Here is a 14,655-nt window from a genome sequence, read left to right on the forward strand (position 1 = left end):
TCAAAGATATCAAACATCTGAAAAAGGCATTTTGATCAATAACACGATAATGTTACTTGAGACAACATCCATAAGAGCTTTTGTCGAGTTAGCCTACCATAGTGTATGTTGTTATATCTGCTGTCGATTTGTCAATGCTGTACATTCATAAATATTAGTTGAATTCACGTGTATGTTGTTTTTAGGTCTGTAATGCATTATTGATAGTTTTAAAATCGGATTGATGTTTGTATTTCTAACCCTGAATTGAGTTTATGACGTAATGGTTCAAACGTGTTATTTGTAGTAAAACAACCCTTATGAATTATTATGTAAAAACGTGGATTTGCTACATTAACAGTACAAATGATTCGTTGTTTATATATTTAATAGAAATAAGTAAAAGATTTGCTTATTGATGCATTGCACTTTTCCGTTTGTGTTGACAATTTATTGGTATCTGATAAGTGATTCATTTTGTAAGCTTATTAAAAATAAGATACATACAAATGTGGATGAACGTTTATTTGAGGTTAAATCGTTGTTTTTTTATATAGGCAACAAAACTTCTCTACTGTAGAATATTGCAATTTACAATCCACCGTGTTGCTGCTTTGAACACTGGTACAATATTCGAGACTATTCTGCCATCTAGTGGTTAAAAGCGTCATTGACAACTGACAATCTCTGATGTAGGCCTACTGTAATACTTGTTTCACAACCTTTAGGTCAACCGATGAGGAAATGAGCGCAACGTGTTAGTTAATCTTCTCTTGTTTCAAGGGTAAAGCATGTTTTCCAGGAACATCCCCACAGTGCACAAGACACACCCTTCAGTACGTGTTTAATAATAACACTAGTAGTAATCGAGGAAGTGTTTAGGCTGAACACGTCTTTTAACAGGAGGCTTTAATTTATCTGGATTTATGTAAATGCAATGCAAAGTTAACGGTTAAAGCTCGGTGAGTGTATTGGCTACTTTTATGTTATCATGTAGAACATAACGTGACATTGTAGTAAAATGTTGATCTTATGTTAACGTGTGCAGGTTGGTAGCTCGATTTCTCAGAGTGGGGAATTTCATGTGGTTACTTGAGTTTGGAGTTTGGTTCCAAAATGAGATCTGCTACATCAACTCAAACCTAAACGATGTGCTTAGAATGTTTCTTTAATGTTGCTGTAAAAAACGTTCTACCTTTGATATCTTGAACGATTGTGGCAATGTTTTATTGAGATTATTATATAATCTTCTACATCAACAACATCCACAAAACATCCTTCAAATGTTGCACATAAAATGTTCTAGCTTTGTAAATACAGCACATTGCAAGAACATTAACTTAAATTATTTAAACATTCGATTTAAAAGTTTCCTTTAAAGCATTAATACATTTTTAGGGAATGTTAGCCAAAGTTCTGAGAACATTCCCTGCTAGCTGGCTTTGCAAATGTGAGGGTAAACATGTAAAATGGTGGATGATTAAAACTTAATTCTACACTTTGCAGCAACTGATGCAATATAGTCGACCTAACAATGACCCCACATCCCATCACCGAAGCCATCATAGACCTGTCAGCTGGAGCATGTGGTAACAGTCTTTCATTATTCATATAATATATATATTTTTGTGTTGTCCAGGCAGGACAGTTTTTTGAACAGCCAGCTTTTGCTTAAGGGGATAGTCCACCCAAAAAGTGTGTCAAGAATGAATAAAACTAAGTTCAAACTGTATACATGTTCTGTTGAACACAAAGATAAGTGGAAGAATGTCAGCAACTGACATTTCAACGACTACCGGATCCGTATACTGTATATCAAGTCATTCACTAATAATTACATTTGGTTTATTTGTAAATAAATGTAGTAAACTATTATGTTATAAACTATTATAACAAAAATGTATTGAACAAAAATGTTCTTGAAATAGATTACTTTGACTGAATGATGAAAAAAGAGCAGTAAATAAGAACAGAGAATACATTGGAACTACAAGATTCTTTAAAAAGGATCTCAGGGTGAAACCTCAAGAAGCTGGTTTAATTTTAATGTATTATTTCTTATCTTGTTTGTTGCAATTCTCACAGCTCCCATTGTGCTATTTTTCTAAAACATGGAAAATATAAATAAGTGACAGTTCACCCAAAACTGAAATTCTGGGGGATGAGATCTGTTTGGTTACTAACATTCTTTCAAATATCTTCCTTTGTGTTAAGTAGAACAAATACAATTTATACGCAGCAAAAAAAAAAGATTTTACTGTGTACAGGTTTGGAACAACCTGAGGCGAGAATTTCAATAATTTCTGCTCATTTTAAGGTGGGACTGCCTGTGTTTTAAGTGGGCAGCCCTTCGACACAGCTAAAGTGAAGATGCAGACCTTCCCTGGCATGTACAGAGGATTCATGCACTGCTTCGTCTCCAACTACAAACAGGTTGGATTACGAGGGCTCTATCAGGGCACCACGCCCGCCCTCATCGCCAACATTGCAGAAAACGCTGTGCTCTTCATGAGCTACGGCTTCTGTCAGAATGTGGTCCGCTTTGTATCTGGAATTGACAGAGGCACAGAACTCAGGTGAGTTACACCATCACATTTTGATTTCGTCGTCAGCTGATCATGAAATCTGTGTTGAAATGTTCAACATCGACACGCCCATCCAATAGCCCTTAAGTAACAGCAGTTATACAGCAGTACTTATGTTTCTCCTGTCAACTTAATGCACGTGTGATGCAAATCAACACAAGCGGTTATCTTGACACCACAACAAAGCTTGCTTAAAGTCAATGTGGCCTTACAGTATGTCATCCCTCTAATGACTTTGATATATACAGTATATACAGTACTTACATCACATGACCAGTGGTTGGATCGAGGATGACAGTGTGGATGATGATGTCACCGCCGTGTGTTTCAGTGATGTTCAGAAGGCCTGCTCGGGTTCCGTTGCATCTATCTTCTCCTCTCTGGCTTTATGTCCCACTGAGCTGGTCAAATGTCGACTGCAGGCCATGCATGAAATGGAGGCGTCCGGCAAGATCGCCAGTGGACAGAAAAAGTCAGTTTGGAAGCAGCATGTCTATATAAATAAATACATTTTTGTTTTCAATGTTTTGAAAATATTGCACCGTATTCTCTCAGTACAGTGTGGTCTGTCGTGAGAAACGTGCTGCGGACAAACGGACCCTTGGGTTTCTATCAGGGTCTCACCACCACTGTAGTCCGTGAAATCCCTGGATACTTCTGTTTCTTTGGAGGATATGAACTCAGTCGCTCTATGTTTGCTCACCACATGGGCAGAGATAAAGAGCAGATAGGTAATATTTCCACATAAAACTACTTACAGATTCTTTTTTTTTAAAAACATGCCAATTTAATCTCAGTTTATGTCTTCTGATAGGGATTTTGCCATTGATGTTCAGTGGGGGGTTTGGTGGTGCCTGTCTGTGGTTGGTGGTCTACCCCATAGACTGCGTGAAGTCTCGCATCCAGGTCCTTTCTTTAGCGGGGAGACAAGAGGGTTTCATCAAGACGTTCATGGGGATATTACGAAACGAGGGTGAGACCCTAGTACTTTCCTATGACTAAATCTTTAATTGAATAAGCTACTCACATCATCTTTAAACCATTTTTAATAAGATGGGGCTTAAGGGTTTTCTTTTAAGAGCATCATATCACATTGTGCCCTCTTGTTTTCAGGTGTGGCGACTCTGTATTCTGGTCTGACCCCTACAATGATCCGAACATTTCCTGCCAATGGTGCCCTCTTTCTGGCCTATGAACTGAGTCGCAAGATGATGATGCAACAGTTTGATCGTTGACCTTGTTTTTTGGAGTTAAATCCCATTGAAGCATCTTGGGCGACTCGCCAATTTTCTATTGAGATGTTTGTTTTTTTAAAGAGGGCACGTGTGATTTTGGTATAAAGCTGCTGGTTCAGCATGTGTACAGGACTTGATGTCCCTGTGACACTCTTTTGACATTTTGTCTAGACAGTTCGTCTGGAGGCCATTGAGAGATAGAGTAAAAATACCCCAGTATTTAATACAGTAGAGGGATAATATCATGCTATAACAGGCAAGTCTGTGAATTTGCACGAGTTTGATAAAAGAACAGGTTATGTGGTGTGACAGTTAGTGTTTTGCATTCATGCGGTTTCATGTTGTTAAAACAAAGCGTGTCTCTACGGCAGAGGGCTCTGGGCTGCATATGACATTCAGTCACTTAGGGATTCAAAGTCGTCCATGAATTGTTGCCTAGTTGACTTTTTTAAAAAGGTCTCAGTGTACACCCAACTAACTTTAAGACTGAATAATCTTTTATGTGATCTTTCACATTCTTTTCAATACCACATGGGTGTTCAGACAGAAATGACACTTGTGCTGCTTCCAACGTCGCAAGCTATCCGTTAGTCTTTGAAATTAGAATAAGTGTCTTATATTGTGGAAATAAGTATTTGTTCATGGATTGGTCTACTGTCGAATACATGAACGGCAGCTCCATGCACTATAGATGATGCCTTTTTAATGAATTAAATAAATAAATCCCCTTTTAAGTTATTCAATGATTGAATCGAATGATCGATGTTTCATTGTAGTCATGAATTAAACCTATTCAAATGTAGTAAACCTTAGAAATGAATAATGGCTGTCTGCCTGCCTAGATGTGTCTTTTTTGGCAATATTTTATTGAATCCATCTTGAGTTTCTCCGTTGTATGTCGGTGGCCTTAAAATCAGAAACAGGAGTAGGCGTAGTACTATATAGAAAGGTGAGGATTGAACTGAGAAGCGTTACTCAGATCTATGGAGATAGAATGATCAAAAACGGTCAGCCCGTCCTTTCAGATGTTACTCATCCACTGTTCAATGAACTAAAATTGTTGCCTTCGGTTCGCAGATTCATAATGCATGTATGTAGATCAAACAGATTCAAGAATTATTTTAAATACATTATGTGATGCTTTTGTGATGTATTGTATATGAACTGCTGTATGTGTACTGCTATCTACAAACCAAATAAAGTTAAGTAACCTCCTGAACTGTGAGGAAGCGTTGTATTAAAATGTGTGTGGTCTTTAATGATCACAATGTGAATCTATAGGCATCAATGCTTACTTCTTGCATACCATTTAGTTACACACAATTGTACGTATGTGCTTTTCCGCTGGCATGATCCAGTCTGTGTTTTTCCTGTGTATTGTTGACTTTTATGTTACTTCCTGTCGTGTCATATTTTGTAGTCCTTTGTAGTTCTGTTTTCTATTGGTTCTTTGTGACTGTCTACCAAGGTGTTTCTTGTCTGCTTGTTATAACCCCTGTGTATTCTTTTGTCAGTTGTTGTTTCAGTGTCCCTGTTATTTGATGGTTTTCGTGGATTGCGTTTGAGCCGTTTTGCTTTATCTTGTATTACGTTGTTTAATTAAATCACATACTGCATGTGGATCCCTTCCCTGCTCATTGTGACACCCACCATACTACATACTTTTATTGCATAGTATGTTTAGGTGAATTGTATTAAAAAATAACATTACAAATTCAAGTGCATTCCAAAAATGGGTGCCACCCGAACTGATGTAGTTTGTTAGCTACTTAAGACACCAGCTTTTGGTTTCAGGGCTGTCAATATATCCAAAATAATTCACGATAACAATATTTTGCAAAAGAAATGTTGTTTTCATTTTATTTATGGTACTACGATCTAATGGTAAGTGATACGAAGTTCTCCATTTTACCCGTGTGTCTCTACACACCTGTAGTGTGCAGGGAAGACAGGGGACACAGGCCACACCCACAGGGGAGGATGAGCACAGGTTACATGATTCCGTGTTGCCTGCTGTCTTCCATAACACACCGCTTGTGTTGCTGTCAAAGATGACGTCTGTAATCAAGGTTCAAGAGTGTTATACTGCAGATAGTCCACGTATACTAGAAGGTAGGCCTTCATACGATTCTACTTTACAGTATATGTCTAAAAGTCTCTTACAAGAAACTAGAAAATGTTACAAAGACTAATAATTATAAGGATCTTAATAGTATTATTTGATATATTCCTAGAATGCATAAAACACAAATAACACATACATGAAATACAATATGTGAAAGTGGAACATAATTTATTCAGCATCATGTGTTTTTCGAAATTTATTTTCTTCAAAATATCTTCTTTTATGTTCTGCAGAAGAAAGTAAAACATACAGGTTTTGGAAGACATGGGGATGAGTAAATTATGACATCATTTATTTTCACTTTTGGGTCAACTATCTGTTATTGGATTCACAACAAATTTCCCTAAATGTATGTCGTGGATGTATTGACTGTACATGAGTGATAGCCCCTTGACAGGCTGCATGCATGACTTGGCACATGTTAAGTTAGACGCTTCAGTAATAGATATGTTTACCTGAAACAGAATCCTCAGTTTAACAGTAACGAATACATCAATTGCTGCCAGTTTCAGGTCATTTACTCATATTTGTTAAGCTGTATTTTTTGTTGTTATTGTAATTTCTGTGTCCATTTATTGAAACTGGTACATTGTGTCATGATCACACATCATGTCAGTCCCATGCAGTGGCGGTTCTACATTGAATTGCACCCCGGGCGAGAACATCTTTGAGCGCCCCCCCCCCCCCTAGAAAAAACTAAATTATGTCATATTTTTCTTGACCTAAACTACAGTGGTACAAATTGAATTTGTCATTAAAATGTAATTGTACCACTATAGTTGAGGTCAAGAAAAGTATACATGACATTGTTATAAAACAATTTGACAGAGTATTAACACTTAATGATATTTTACTGACATTCAATTTGTACCACTGGAAAAAAAGTGGTCAGAAAAAGATTCATGACAGTTATAATGGCCTCATGACAGCCAATGTCAAAACCAATATGACAGTTAACCCAGCTAAGTAGTGTCTTAAATTCAATAATTAATCTGCTATGTCATGTTTTTATGACAGTTATGACAGGTTAAGATGTATTGGTTAATGTTAAGTTGTCAACAAAGACCTCAAAAAAACAATTAAAATTGTCATAATTGAGCGAATGACACTTAATGACAGTTGTCATAAACATGCATAAAACCTTCTTCATATTCATGATATGTGTGATGTAGCAAATAATAGCAAAGGTTATGTTCGTCTTAGAAACTAGCTACAGATTGGAAAATTCTGTTTGCTCATTACGGGACCTTACGTCAACCCAACTGATGGAAATAAATAATAATAACTGAACTTGTTACAGTTTTGTTGCAAAGCACAATATTATGGTGAAATTAGATCTCGTGTTTGTTGACTTAAAACAAAATTTGTTGTATAAGTTTTGTCGCTTCAACCTTCCCTGCGCGGGCCTCGAACCGGCGTCTGTCCGAATGAGAGTCGGGCGCTCTAACGACTAGGCTAAACACCGCAGCGTTATTTCACACTGCAAAAAGGCTAATAAACGTTAAGAGTTTATTACAGAGAGTTTATAGAGATGACAACATGGATACAGTATTCATAACACAGAGAGAACATTATAGTTGCATACCTTTATCTTTTCAGCATGCAGGGGCGCCTATTTGCCAATTCCCCACACAATGAATGAATGATAGATAATAGATAACCGATTCGCGGCGGCCCAGAGTTTCTTTTTACTGCTCGTGCCGGTACCGCCCCCCACGTGACATGAAAAAATGCCGCCCCGGGCGACTGCCCGGTTCGCCCGTGCCTAAAACCGCCACTGGCCCCATGTGTTTTGTGTGGAGAAAGAGCATTGTTTTGGTTTGTCACGCCATGCTCTCTCTCTCCGGTGTCTCGTCCTTTAGTCCTGCCCCCTTGTTTCCCCGGTTAGCGGCCCATTAGTGTTAGTCTTGTCACAGGCCCTGGTCCATTTTTCCCTTAGTGTTTCATTCCCCTCACCTGCCTCGTGCAATCCTCCTGTTAGCTTTCCTTTAGTGTTTCATTCATGTCACCTGCCGCCACTCTCCCTGTGTGATCAGTCCTCGTCAGTGTTTGTGGATTTTGTTGATTTATTATTCTAAGGACTTTGTTTGTTTTGTCCCCCTTGTGGGAAGTTTTAGTTTTCATTTGAGTCTTGGTTTTTGCTAATGTTTTTCCCCATCGTGGGTCTTTCGTTTAAATAAAGTTTTGTTTCTCTTACGTCTGCCTGCGCTTGGGTTCTGTCCATTACCGTGACACATTGCACAGTTATTTTAGTTTTGTATGGAATTTAATGTAGTTTTTATTTTTAGATTTTTGTTTTGGTGTGAATTTTAGTTAAAATTTTAGAAATTGTTATATGTTTTGTCTTTTTATTATTTTTATGTTGCTATAAAATAGATTTTTAGTTTAGTTCATGTTAATGATTATAAGTTCAGTGCCTTAAGCCTATGTCAGTTAGTTTCTGATGCAACTATTAAGCTATGCACAAAAAGTTTTTCAATTATTTTCAGGTCAATATTTTATTTGATTTCAATAAATGTTTTCAAAGTTTTAAGTTTAGTAAACCATAATAACCTTGGTACACTGGCTTTCTGGCTTTCAGAAGATAAACCATCCTCAATGGGATGTTTTGGCTGGTTTATTATCATCATCTCTATCATTGTCACAATAGGATTGTTTCCTCTCACCATCTTTATGTGCGTAAAGGTAAGTGAGCTTTTTGAGAACGATGAATGTCAACTAGTAGGTTCAAATCTATCAACTAATTGATGCTTGAGTATATCTATAATATGAGTTTCTTGTTTACAGATCGTGCAGGAATATGAAAGAGCCGTGATCTTTCGATTGGGTCTCATTGTAGACAGAAAACCGAAAGGACCAGGTAGTAACAAACATTATCATTTCTATTCCTGTTAATGCATAGGTATCAAATGAGCATTTAACATTTTTTGAAAAATATTCAAAGTTATAAATATTTAACTAGATATTATAATATAATTAATATTTTACTTTAGAATATTTATCATTGTATCCAAATTAATCACTAAAGTGGATCCCAAAATGTTTAGAAAATAATAAATATTTAGAAACATAAACTATTTGAGTATTAACAAAAATGCATTATATTATGTAACAGGATTATATAACAAGTTGTTTCAACAAACTGAATATGTTTACCACAGCTGTATTTTATCACCTATAATAGCAATCACTAACTGTTAAGTGTTTATTATTATGCCTATATGTTATGTTTACTGCCATTTTGTAGTAGAATAACATTTGCACATTTTAAAGCAATGGCCATATCTTTTTTAATAGTATTATTTACTCATTTGTTTTGCATAGGAATTTTCTTTGTGTTGCCATGTACCGACACGTTCAGGAGGGTGGACTTAAGAACTGTGTCATTTGATATTCCTGCTCAGGAGGTATTTAGCTGACTCTATAGACATCATACCAATTTGAATATACAGTTATGTTAAAAATCCAACTTCACTTACCAGATCAGTCACCGTTTTGGGTAGAAATGATATTTCTCCAAGGGAAATATTTTACTAGTAGCTGTAGTAGAGTAATAGAAAACCAACAGACTCAACAGTCATGACACGCATGCTGCTAATTCTGTGTAATTGAATCATTAATAGAAAAGGTTGTGTTCACAATAATAGCAGCGTAGAGTTCAAGTAGAGCGTAAATCATTCTGTGAAAACACTGGTGTCAAACAAGTGGCCCTTATTTAAAGACGAAGGCAGCAAATGTTGTACTGAGATTTTCAGAGAGAAATGCAGAGTCACATGGCAAATAGAGTACTGTAACAGTTAGAAGACGCCTATGTGAAGCCAAGCTATCGTACACTGAAGAAAGTGAAGCATGATGGCACAAGCATCGTGATATGGGATGTTGCTCATACTATGTTGTTGGGCCTATTTTTCGAATTCTGGGGATCAGTTTGAGTACATTCAAATACTTAAAGAGGTCATGTTGCCTTTTGCCGAGGAGGAAATGCCCTTGAAATGGGTGTTTCAACAAGACAAAGACCCCAAACACACCAGTAAGCGAGAAGCATCTTGCTTCCAGACCAACTAGAGTAACGTTATGAAGTGGCCAGCTCAATCTCCAGACCTCAATCCAATAGACTTGTTTTTTTGAACAATCTAACATTCCCTTTTCTTCACTTTCTAAAGAGTAATAACAAATTCTATACTTTTTTCTTCATGTTTTGATTTAGAATAGAATGTGCAGTGTTCACAATTCATTTGTGTATTGAAATAAAGGTTGTTATAAGGATTTTGAGCTTCACTCACTTTTTTTAAATGCACTGCTATTATTTTGAACACAACTGTAGTAGATATTGGGGGAACACTTTAATATAGGGACCATTTCTCACTACTAACTAACTTTCTAACTTACTAAGTTATAGTAAATGGTTTATTAATACCGAGAATTGGACCTTAAAATAAAGTGTGACTGAGATCCGTTATATGCATGTATACGAAATCAAAGTTGGCAAGCCGAATGTGAAAACGTAAATAAATCTGTGAATCGATAAATTAATTTGTAAATGTCTAGTTTTTAATTGTGTTTCTGTGTCAGTTCTTGACTAAAGACTCTGTGACGGTGAGTGTGGATGGTGTGGTGTTCTACCGTGTATTTGACCCCATCTGTTCTGTGGCCAATATCACTAATGTGGACCACTCAACAAAACTGCTGGCACAAACCACCCTGAGAAACGTGCTGGGCACGAAGGACCTATCACAGCTGCTATCGGACAGAGACGGCATCTCCTCTTTTATGCAGGTACATGTGACATTCGGTTAAAGTATGATGTGCACATAGACCGGTTGCTTCAAGTGTAAAACGAAACCCAGTAGGCTAGTCTACACCATGAGCGGTATCGTTTTCCTCGATGCTCATAGTGTTGTATTATCTTGATGATAGTCTGCCTTGGATGAGGCCACTGTTGTGTGGGGCATTAAAGTGGAGCGGGTGGAGATCAAGGATGTTAAGTTGCCCCAACAGCTCCAGAGGGCCATGGCGGCAGAGGCAGAGGCGGTCCGTGAAGCCCGTGCCAAGGTGAGACCACCACAATACTTTTTATTTAATTGTTTATTTTGTTATAAAAATGTTAATATTTATGCACAGATAAATCTTAAAAATATACATGATGATCTGCATCAGATTTACTGTGAAACCTGTTATGGTTTCTGCTCCCTTAACATATACAAAGATTTGCGAATATGATGATACTCTTTCGTACAAAAGGACACATTTTGTTCCATTGTACACAAGATGCCTTTTTAAATATGTAGGTTGTAGAATATGACACCATGTAATGGTCCGTCTGTATCCATCTTACATCATGACCGATACTCATGAATAATGTAGTGTGTGATTTGTGATGCTTTAAAATTCGCTGTAAATGAAGTTCCTAGAAAATTCTATTAGTGTATCCACAAGTGTAACACAGCACCCTTATACACTAATAATAATAGATTAATACAATGTAATGCCCTTACACTAATGTCCAAAACGAAATTCTTAATGTTATTTTATCGTATTTTTCTGGCGCCCCAGCTGGCAGAAAATGTATTTTTTACAGTGAAATACAGTAAAAATCCCATCAAATTACAGAAAAAGACTGCAAATATACAAGAAAAACAACAAAATATGTATTTTTTTTACTAATCTTATGAATGGATGATTCACCAAAAGCTACAGAATAAATATAACAATCACATATACGAGCTGTACTAAAATATGGTTTACTGGGCAAAATGTGGAACAGACAGCTGAACTATGAATATATCTGTGTGCAGGTGATAGCGGCAGAAGGTGAGGTGAACGCCTCGAGGGCTTTGAAGGAAGCCTCTCTAGTGATCTCTGAGTCACCATCAGCTCTGCAGCTAAGATACCTCCAGACTCTGAACTCCATCGCTGCCGAAAGAAACTCCACCATAATCTTCCCTCTGCCTATTGACATTATTCAGCATTTCGTATCTAAAACAAATTAAAAACACTCGATTCTCTTGCTTTCCCTTTAATGTTCTGAAATTGTATTCAATGTCTAAATATTGTGTTCAATGTCTAAACATTTACATTACATTTTGTGCCTTTGGGGTGTAAAGCTTCCCACAGTGGATGACAATGTCAATTTTAACAGTATGTCTTCCATTGAGGAAACATATGAAGAGTTAATTTGCAATAACAGATAACCGATTATTTTTCTAAATGTAATGTTTTCCTACGTAAAAACATTAAAATAAAGATTATATAGATACAAATCAAAGTTTTACACTGTTTTCTAATATTTTGTTTATGATAACAATATTCAAACAGTTAGATTTTTTGGTGAGGAGCATGTTGAGATGTAAGACACATAAATGAACTTTGCTAAATGTTATCTGCACCTTTTTTTCTTTGCCAGTATAACATCATTAAACCTTTTTACCAAGCATTGTTGTATCAAGTTACAATGACACTACCAAGTAACCAAAACCAAATTTTTAGCCAAGAGCAGATAAAAAAAGAATTTACTTTGTTCGGATCGACAAACCGATATTCACTGGTCCGGTTAGGACTCAGAGCATATAAAAACAATATAAGTGTGCATTTGTAAGACAATGAAGTTACGGAGAAATTGCTACTCACAACGTAATAACACCTGGTTGCTGACCTTTACATACTTTTCTGTCATATAAAAGTACTCTGAATGCATCTCTGTGTTTAATGTCTGTAAGTAATATGCATGCACATTTAATCATCAATGGCTAACATTTTATACCATAAATGGTCAGCATATGTTGTTCTATTCGTGTTTTCGACTTTTCCATTAAATTCATATGTATGAACAAGGCATTAAGGTGATTTTTATTGCAGTTAGTGTATGGTTTTGGTTAAACAGGGCTTTACAGACGTAATTACAGACGTTTCCCTTTCAAAACAACATGGCGGCTGACACAGAACTAAGATTTCATCACGTTTTTTTGCATCTTTGCTGAAGGAGATAATGTGTTTGACACGTGCTCTGTAGTGCGGTGTAATGGAGCAGTTGGTCCGTTTAGGCCTACTGTAAAAACAACATGGCGAATTCCATGCAAGGGGACCTGCGGTGTATGTAGATAGAAACAGCTCATTCTAAAGTGATAAGAATTCAACACGCAACAAATATGGGACAGCACACTTTTACATTGTCTTTTAATACTCAAACCTGAAGTGCAAGCTAATAGCTTTTCAATGCATCACAACGGTGAGGAAAGATACACTAACAAGGTTTGAACAAAACAAATAATATCACAGCCTTAAGACATGCTTTTCCATTGACGTGTTGTAACGGTTCACACATTATGCTCATACAAGCTATTCAACACAAATTAAAAGTAACAGAGAGGAAACCTTATTGACATACAATGCACGTTACACTCTTAAACGTAAAGGTGCTTATAGATAAAACATTTAGAACCATTCATATAAGAACCATTTCTTTCTTACCATAAGCCAAAAAGTGTTTTTTTCTATGGTATCGTAAGGCACCTTTATCTTCAAGAGTGTATAAAACATCCTTAAAGGAGAAGTGTGTAACCCCTCACCAATATGCCATTGGTCAGTCATACAGATACAAATGCCATGTCAGGCTGGTCAGGATGCTCAAACAAACAGAGCAATGATCTGAAAGCACCACAGAGTGACACGTGCTTACACCTTTCAGGAAAATCGACCTACAGATGGCTTCAAAGTCATCTCGACATATTAAGCAGAGACAGTGGGAAGTATTTGATGTAATGTCCAAATATTACACACTTCACCTTTAATATCCAGTAACAGATAGTAGTTTGTATTTAATTTAAGAATAGGACGAAGAACTTCAGAAACTTAATCATTATGTCCATGGGACACACACAAGAAAAGGAAAATCAGTGCATTTCAGAACCTGACTCATTTCAGTTATATTTCAAAAGTGAAGATCTGAATAATCCAAGCAGAGGAATCAAAGCGGAGCATTTTCTTTCTCAAAAGACAGGTAGTTGATTTTATATTTCAGTGTTTCGTTCAGAGCTTTGAGTTTATTTGCTATATGTATAGGATTGAAATACATTTTCAAATGTAGTATTACAGTGATGCAAACTCTTCAACATATCAATATGTACATCGCCTGTTGTAGTCAGGATAATAGGTCAGCATGTTTTACGATTCAGTCCAATGTAAAGTCTTTAACATTACATACTATGACACGTAATAGCCTACACCTGAGGCACATCTCGGAGTGAGACAGGAGGTAATGAACTTTCTATAATGCAAACGTTCAGGTGTTTGCATGTTTTAAATAACCATTCAAATGAAATGGAATCATTTTTATATCCTGTAAATGCTTAGGAAAAGTAAACTATTGATTATGATGTAATGGTCACATCACCAATAGATGCACTAACAAGCACACTTGGACCAAAAATGAGAAAGAAAAAAAAACAAGGACAGTATGTTAACCTGACAGTATGTTACAATCTGTAATGAGACATTCATGCTCTTTGTATTCTGTTTCAAGTGCTGATACTTCAACGGATGATTCACTTAATGTTCAAGACACTACAAAATAATTCAACAGATCTAAAACTATGGCGCCCGTTAAATTTAAGTTAAGTGTACTGGCTTCAACCGATTCAAACATCCAGGCTTTGACATTAAAAATGGCTTTAGAAATTTAATGTCAACACTCATGTCTTTCTTACAACTTTCAATGCAAATGTGATGATCTGTT

The 14,655-nt window shown here is 36.5% G+C and overlaps 2 protein-coding genes across 2 annotated transcripts; both read left to right on the top strand.

Moving 5' to 3' along the window:
• Nucleotides 1–791: 791 nt before the first annotated feature.
• slc25a15a (solute carrier family 25 member 15a) lies at nucleotides 792–5,420 on the top strand. The gene is made up of 7 exons (XM_079482291.1): nucleotides 792–941; nucleotides 1,486–1,568; nucleotides 2,297–2,555; nucleotides 2,896–3,036; nucleotides 3,120–3,295; nucleotides 3,379–3,537; nucleotides 3,678–5,420. Exons 2-7 carry the CDS (start codon nucleotides 1,514–1,516, stop codon nucleotides 3,797–3,799), a joined length of 912 nt encoding a protein of 303 aa, XP_079338417.1. The 5' UTR covers nucleotides 792–941; nucleotides 1,486–1,513; the 3' UTR covers nucleotides 3,800–5,420.
• Nucleotides 5,421–5,827: 407 nt separating this feature from the next.
• Nucleotides 5,828–12,352, top strand: stoml3a (stomatin (EPB72)-like 3a). The gene is made up of 7 exons (XM_079481775.1): nucleotides 5,828–5,911; nucleotides 8,506–8,609; nucleotides 8,712–8,784; nucleotides 9,249–9,331; nucleotides 10,497–10,700; nucleotides 10,842–10,976; nucleotides 11,720–12,352. The coding sequence occupies exons 1-7, from the start codon at nucleotides 5,851–5,853 to the stop codon at nucleotides 11,912–11,914; spliced, it is 855 nt and encodes a 284-aa protein (XP_079337901.1). The 5' UTR covers nucleotides 5,828–5,850; the 3' UTR covers nucleotides 11,915–12,352.
• Nucleotides 12,353–14,655: the final 2,303 nt, after the last annotated feature.

Source organism: Barbatula barbatula, assembly GCF_947034865.1.
Source record: "Barbatula barbatula genome assembly, chromosome: 19".
NCBI lineage: Eukaryota > Metazoa > Chordata > Actinopteri > Cypriniformes > Nemacheilidae > Barbatula > Barbatula barbatula.

Excerpts from the sequence above, each read along its gene's own strand:
- slc25a15a (XM_079482291.1), top strand. The coding sequence starts at position 1,514 with ATGACCCCACATCCCATCACCGAAGCCATCATAGACCTGTCAGCTGGA. Across the intron at positions 1,569-2,296 it reads CCTGTCAGCTGGAGCATGTG|GTGGGACTGCCTGTGTTTTA; the intron begins GTAACAGTCTTT and ends GCTCATTTTAAG. Across the intron at positions 3,296-3,378 it reads CAGAGATAAAGAGCAGATAG|GGATTTTGCCATTGATGTTC; the intron begins GTAATATTTCCA and ends GTCTTCTGATAG.
- stoml3a (XM_079481775.1), top strand. The coding sequence starts at position 5,851 with ATGACGTCTGTAATCAAGGTTCAAGAGTGTTATACTGCAGATAGTCCA. Across the intron at positions 9,332-10,496 it reads TTGATATTCCTGCTCAGGAG|TTCTTGACTAAAGACTCTGT; the intron begins GTATTTAGCTGA and ends TTTCTGTGTCAG. Across the intron at positions 10,701-10,841 it reads GCATCTCCTCTTTTATGCAG|TCTGCCTTGGATGAGGCCAC; the intron begins GTACATGTGACA and ends TCTTGATGATAG.